The sequence below is a fragment of the Myotis davidii genome, unplaced genomic scaffold, assembly GCF_000327345.1.
Source record: "Myotis davidii unplaced genomic scaffold, ASM32734v1 scaffold149, whole genome shotgun sequence".
NCBI lineage: Eukaryota > Metazoa > Chordata > Mammalia > Chiroptera > Vespertilionidae > Myotis > Myotis davidii.
In genome coordinates, this window is record NW_006352194.1 from 2,577,115 (window position 1) to 2,583,699 (window position 6,585).

General features: G+C 57.5%; 1 protein-coding gene across 1 annotated transcript in view; it reads left to right on the forward strand.

The window, feature by feature from the left end:
• The first annotated feature begins 33 nt into the window (after positions 1-33).
• RUNX3 (runt related transcription factor 3) overlaps positions 34-6,585 on the forward strand; it is a 190,588-nt gene continuing 184,036 nt past the window's right edge. The window contains exon 1 of the mRNA XM_015557194.1: positions 34-228. Coding sequence (XP_015412680.1) covers positions 34-228 — 195 coding nt within the window. The remainder of the gene's footprint in view (positions 229-6,585) is intronic.

Genomic DNA, 6,585 nt, shown 5'->3' on the forward strand with positions numbered 1-6,585 from the left:
CCGCCCTCGGACAGCACCTCCCTCGGGGTCTAGATGACGCCTGAGCCGGGCATCCTGGCTCCCACAGCAGAGTCGAGAAGACCCTACTACATGGCGAGGGAGAAGCAGAGCGCAGCCTTTAAGGCAGAGCCCAGGCCGGTGGCCGTGCTGGAGCTGCTGGTGGTACTGATGGTGGTGCTGCTGTTGGTAGTGATGGTGCTGGTGGAAGTGGCGAAGGTGGTGATAACGGTGATGTGGTGCTGCTGCTGCTGCTGCTGGTGGTGGTGGTAGGAGCTCTTGGTGGTGGTGGCAGCTTAACCTAACTCTCCTCTGTCCTGAGTGAGCCCAATCTCCTTCAGGCCCAGCCTTCCTCAGACCCTCAAATCTCAGGACGGGATGGGATGGATATTCCCTCTGAACTTCCCAGGGACTATTTCTGAGCCCAAAAAGGTGGTTATAACAGGAGTGCCACGTCCCCTGCCGCATCCTGCCTATCAGGCTGTGAGGCTCCTCATCTCTCTGTGCCTTAGTCTCTTCATCTGTAAAATGGGAAAGGGGAGAAAGCACATTGGTCCCGGACTTTTAAAGTTTGCTTTGAAGATTTATGAAACCTGGGCCCTACCCTCAGGAAATGCACGCGCACACACACAGCACACACACACAGCCACACACAGCCACACACACATGCAAGCACATGCATACACAACCACACACACAACCACAGTCCATGTGTGATCAGGTTTTCAGCTCTTCTGCAGATTCATGGGCCCCAGTTCAGCCCCCTAGACGGGCTCATCACTGACTCTCTGCCAGCTTCGTCACTCAGGACCCCCTGGCCTGCGGCCCTCTCTCCTGAAGCCCGAACTGGGCCTGGGCCACCTGCACCAGGCGGCACCGGGGAGGCCTGGTGCGTCAGGACTGCCCTTGTCTGGTCCAGCCGCTCCCCACCCGGGCCCCCCTCGCAAGGCTGCTCGGGCTCTGGTGTCTTGGAGGGCCCTCCCGGCCAGCAGGAAAGGTGGGGTCGGCCGGTAAAAGCCACACACACTAGGGGTGGGTGTCAGCAGCGATAGCATCGCTGGCGACTGACGCGGGTGAGGTGAGTTCTCACACCTGGCCTCCAGGAGCAGTGACTCAGTGGAATCGGAGAACGAGATTTGTCACCTCTGACCCAAGAGGCCTGGAAGGAGGCTTCTCTGGGGCCTGGACGCCACTCCCTAGACCCGGAGCCTCGGGTGGGGGGCCATCAAAGAGCAGGAAGCATGAGGTTCAGGCTCCGGCCCAGCTCAACCTCAGCTAAGAAGCCGTGCATGGCCCTGGCCGGCTTGGCTCAGTGGATAGAGTCGGCCTGTGGGCTGATGGGTCCCGGGGTTCGGTTTTAGTCAAGGGCACCTGCCTGGGTTGTGGGCTCGATCCCCAGTGGGGGGCGTGCAGGAGGCAGCCGATCAATGATCCTCTCCCATCATTGATGTTGCTATCTCTCTCTCTCCCTCTCCCTTCCTCTCTGAAATCAATATATATATATATTTCGATATATTTAAAACAACAAAAGAGAAGCCGCTCGCGGTCACGGCACATTCCAGGTTACAAGGCATGCCCGCCTGCATCGTTTAGGTGAGCCCCGGGTGGTAAGGCTCGATCTCACGGTGCAGGAAGAGGCTCGGGAAGACCGGGTGCCTTGCCCGCGGCCCCACAGCAAGGCAGGAGCTGAGCGAGGCCCTGAACCTAGTTCTGGCTCCCGGTCCAGTGCTCTTTCCAGAACCGGAGGTGCCCCGGCCGCTGAGGCTCCTGTGACTGCTAACGCGGCAGCCGCCTTCCCGCTCCAGCCTCCGTCTCTGGGGACTTTCCAGCTCTGACCTGTTCCGACTGTCGATTCTCATTGTCCCCCTGAGGCAGCAGGTGGGGGAGCATCACCCCACTGGGCAGGTGGGGAGCGGGTCCAGACAGGGAAGCAACTTGGCCAGGGTTTCAGCGCCAGGAAGTGGCAGGGCTGGGAGGAGAGCCCCGGGCTGCAGCCCCCCCGCCACGAGTTGGGGGGCCCCTCTGGAGCTGGGTTTCTAAGAATAAAGCGTGGCTCCCAGGACCCACCGGAGGGAGAGCAGGGACTTTCAGACCCAGCTGTTTCCCAAGTGTGAGCTCAGGCCGGCGGCCGCGCGTGGGGGTGGGAGGCCGACCGCTTCCTGCCGGGCTGGCGCGGTCCCCGTGAGGTGGTCATCAGCGGCCGACCACTTCCCGGTCTGGGCCGCCTTCCCCTTTCTGAGCCGGGTGGCTCAGTGGGCCGCCCCTTTCGTGCTGCTGCGGCCTGGACAGCGTCTGGCCTCTTTTCATTTCCCCCGCTCGCCTGTCCCTCTCGGCAGCCGCCAACGGTCGGTCGGAAGCTGCTCGGAGCTGCCTGCCCGGTCCCCTGTCCACAGCCCGGCCCTCCCGGCCAGCGGGCCTCTGTCCAGAGGCTCCAGGGAGCGGCTCCGTGTGCTGGGCGCCCGTGGGTGTCCGCCCCCCGAGGGCTGGGCTGAGGCATCACATTCCCACCGAGGCTCAGAGAGGTCGTGTTGACCCAGGGTCACACAGCCAGTAAGCGGCCGAGCCAGATCGGAACTCAGATGTGTGTGACTCCAAAATCCGCCTGCTTTGCACATTTGAGGTCCCCAGGAGGTCCCCGGAGGGAGTCGGAGCCGGTGGAGGCTCGGGTGTGAGAGACTTGGGAAGGATCCTCCAGACACCACGCTCTCCGGGGACAGCGGGCGGCTGCGGCTCCCAGCACCCAGCCCTGGGCCTGCTCCCATCCGGCTCCGCAGACTCTCACAAGCCCTGGCTTGGTGACAGATGTGAGGGAGACGCGGCCCTTATGAGTAGCCATCCTCCTCCTCCTGTGGGTGCAAACTTTTAAACGCCCCTCGAGTCCCACGTGGACGATCACAAAATCCTTTAGTGCTTCTAGCACGGAAGCCAGAGATTCGCAGGATCTCAGCATGCTAAGGAGGCAGCGGACTGTAGGGATAAAGAATGCAGAGCCAGACAGGCCCTGGTTCAAATCCCGGCCCTGCCCAGCCAACTGTGGCCTCGGGCAAATGGCTTTGTTGCCTCACTGTCCTCACCTGAAAATGGGGACGCAACAGCAGAAACTGCCTAACTGGCCCCCATCTAACTGAGTCTCTGGGTTGACAAACACCTCCCTTCCTTTGAAAGGCAGGCTGGCCTCTCTGTGCCGCTGCATTCTGGGTGCCCCAGGCCTACCGGCCACAGCCAGTGCCAGCACGTTTCTCCTGCTGGCTCAGTGAGGGCTGTCTCCAGACCGGACGCTGTCCGCTGTCATTCCTACACCCGTGGGACTGGAAGGAGAGCAGGACAGAGGGTTGTGTCCCCGAGAACTAAGAAAGGGCTCTGGAAAGTTCCGCTGAAAGAAAAAATGCTGTTGCGTTGGGCGTGAGCAAGACAACTACCAAAGACAACTGGGAGGAGAGACAGTGGTTAAAATCCCACACAAGTGCGTGTAGGTGGCAACTCGGGGACATGATGACAAATCCAGAAGGATTCTGCGTGTAGGTCGCTTCCCGGGCGTCTGTGAGCCTCTCCACGTAAAGAGACCCAGATGGGAACACACACTGCTGCACAGGTTCGTGCAATGCGAGCAGCACAAGGTAATCCTTTGGCCCCAGGCCCGGGTCTCAGAGAGGCCTGGCTCTGCATCAAAAGATCACCTAACCAGTGTACACGCACCAGCATTACGTTCAATAAACTGCTCATTTTATGTATCCGAAGATGTCCTGCTTTAAATATTTCTTCTATTAACAAACCACCTGTCTTGCTCTCATTGGGTAAGAGATGTCTGCTATGAATAGCACTTACCTCACAGGGCAGATGGAAGGGCTGAAGAGGTAACATATGCAAAGCTTTTGGTGCAATGTCTGGTACACAGCAAATATTAGCTCGCATAATTATCTCCAGAACCAGCCCTCCCACACACCCCCTCGCAGATGAGAAGCCGGAGGCTGAGTGGAGGGGTAACTTGCATAGGGTCTTGCAAAGAGAGGCAGGCTGCAGACCGAGGCGTAGAAGTGGGATCCTTGAATCCAAGTCTGATTCCTGCGTTCTCGAGGGTCTCTCCCTGGTCCTGAATTTTAGAGGGACTGCGCTTCCCAGAAGAACAGTGGCAGGCACGTGGCAGGCAGGGAGGTCACTGGAGCGGGTGGCGCTTTCAGCATCTCTCAAGATCACACTCCCCCCTCCCTGGCCTCCCACCACCCACCCCACTCGGGGGAAAGACATGATTTCTTCCTCTAGTTAAATGTAAGGGAACCGCTGAGTTTATTGTCTCAGTGACCTCTCTGTATTCACAGATCCCAAAGGCCACTGGGGCGCGGAAGAAGAGACCAAAGGCCAAAAGCCTCCATTCTTTGAGCACCTACTGTGTGCCAGGGACCGGCAGATAGTCTGTAATTTTATGTCAGAGAGTTTCATTCATGTCATTAATTATTTGGGTTTTATTTGTTTGTTGCCTCCACCAGACCAGGAATCTCTGGGGAGCGGACACCAGGTCTGATTTATTTCATGCCTCTGAGCCTAGCCCAGTGCCTGGCACACAGTAGGCACTTCACAAATGTTTGTTAGACAGATGAGCAAACTGAACAAATGTGAATAACGGAGTGCCACGGATTTCTCGCTCTCTCCACACTAGACTTTCTGGCCGGAGTTGTCGTGGAATAGGTCTGGGAGACGTAGCCTGGCCTGGTGCCCAGCCCTCTCCTGCTCCCTTTCTCCCTCATCCATCCCTCCATCCCACTGGCCCCTGACCTCATCTTCCTAGGGTGTCCGAGAGGTAGGTATAGGTGGGGCAGGGCGGACCCTGGGAAAGCGGGCGCTGGGTGAAGCCCCCTCTCCAGGGATGGATGGGTGTGGTTTGGAGCTTGGTCTCCTCTGAGTCACCTCCGTGGTGTGGTGGGCTGACTCAGAAGGAGAGAGAGAAGGAGAACTTTGTTGCTCCTCCTGGTTTCCATGGGTCCTGAGCCCAGCCGGGTGGGGCTGGGCGTGGTGGGAGGAGGGGAGAGGCCACCACAAGGAAGGTGTTAAGGCCACAAGCAGGGGGCACTGACGCAGATCTCAGATATCCCGGAGCACCTAAGCCCCACACGTTCCGCACAGGGACACCGAGGCTGGGAGAGGCAGCTGGGTGTGGTGGAGGGAGGAGTCCATCCTGCCTTCACCTCCTCCGCTCCCTGAACCTCAGACCCTGCACCTGAGAGTCTAAGCAAGGGGGTGAGACCCAATTCTCTGCCAGCCAACGCCTCGTTGGAGTGCCAGGGCTTTGCCCAAAGGCCACTGGGGCTGGGAAGAAGAGACCAAAGGCCAAGAGCTACCATTGTTTGAGTACCTACTGTGTGCCAGGGACTGGCAGGTAGTCTGTACACAGGATCTAAATTAGTCCTCATGACAGCCATCTAAAGCCCCATTTTCCAGATGAGGAAACTGAGGCGCAGGGGATGATGACTTGCCCCAGGTTGTACCCTGAGGTGAAGGTCGAGCCAGGGCCCCCTAGCTGCCTGACCCCAAAGTCTTCATCCTTGATCACTAGCCCACAAAGCTCCCATGTCGCCCCTACCTACATGGGCACCAAGATGCTCAAAGTGTGACCCTGAACGAGGACTTGGGAGGCCGGCCAGGCCACTCGGTCTGGACTTCGCTGGGGAGCTTGTCTTGCAGACCACAGTCCTCCCAGACCACCCCTCGGTTGGACAGCTCTGGGGTAGGCATCTGTTTTTCCCTTTATTGTTGCTGGGGCTTTTTCCAACTTCTTGTAGCAAATTTGGAGAGTACAGATACACACAGAAAAGAAAAAGAAAATTCATTCCTTATCCTGGTCACTAGAATATTAACATCTGGGTGCATTTTATTCTGGTATCTATTTTATGCCCACCCCCCTCCCCCCGAGTTTTGTTTTTATGAAAACAGGATTATTTGTTAATAGACATTTTCTAAGCCCCCATTGGGGGTGCGGGCCGTGCTTGGTCCTCCAGAACCACAGGCTCCTCTTCCTGCCCACCCCACCCCCACGTCCTGCTGGGCCATGCCGTGCCCCTGAGGCTTCCCATCACGGGCCTAGCGGCTCCGGGCTTGAGTTTTGCAGCTCTGAGTTCTGGCTGTGTGGCCACAGCTGTGTCACCTGACATCTCTGAGCCTCGGCTCCCCCGTCTGTAAAGTGAGAATCGCAGCACCTGTCCCAGGACAGTTTTGAGAACCAAATGGGTAAACCCATGGAAAGGCGCACCGAGTGCCCCGTGGATATTCCGCACGCTCTCCGAGGGCGGCGGGCCTCGCGCCTGGGCCGGTGCTGCTCCGCTGACAAAGCGGGACCTGGGTCGTGGAGGACGCCTATTGACAGTTCAGTGATTAGGACAGTGATGGTGAACCTATGACACGCGTGTCAGAGGTGACACGGGAACTCATTTTTTTGGTTGATTTTTTCTTTGTTAAATGGCATTTAAATATATAAAATAAATATCAAAAGTCTTTGTTTTACTATGGTTGCAAATATCAAAAAATTTCTATATGTGACATGTCACCAGAGTTAAGTTAGGGTTTTTCAAAATGCTGCAATGCCGAGCTCAAAAGGTT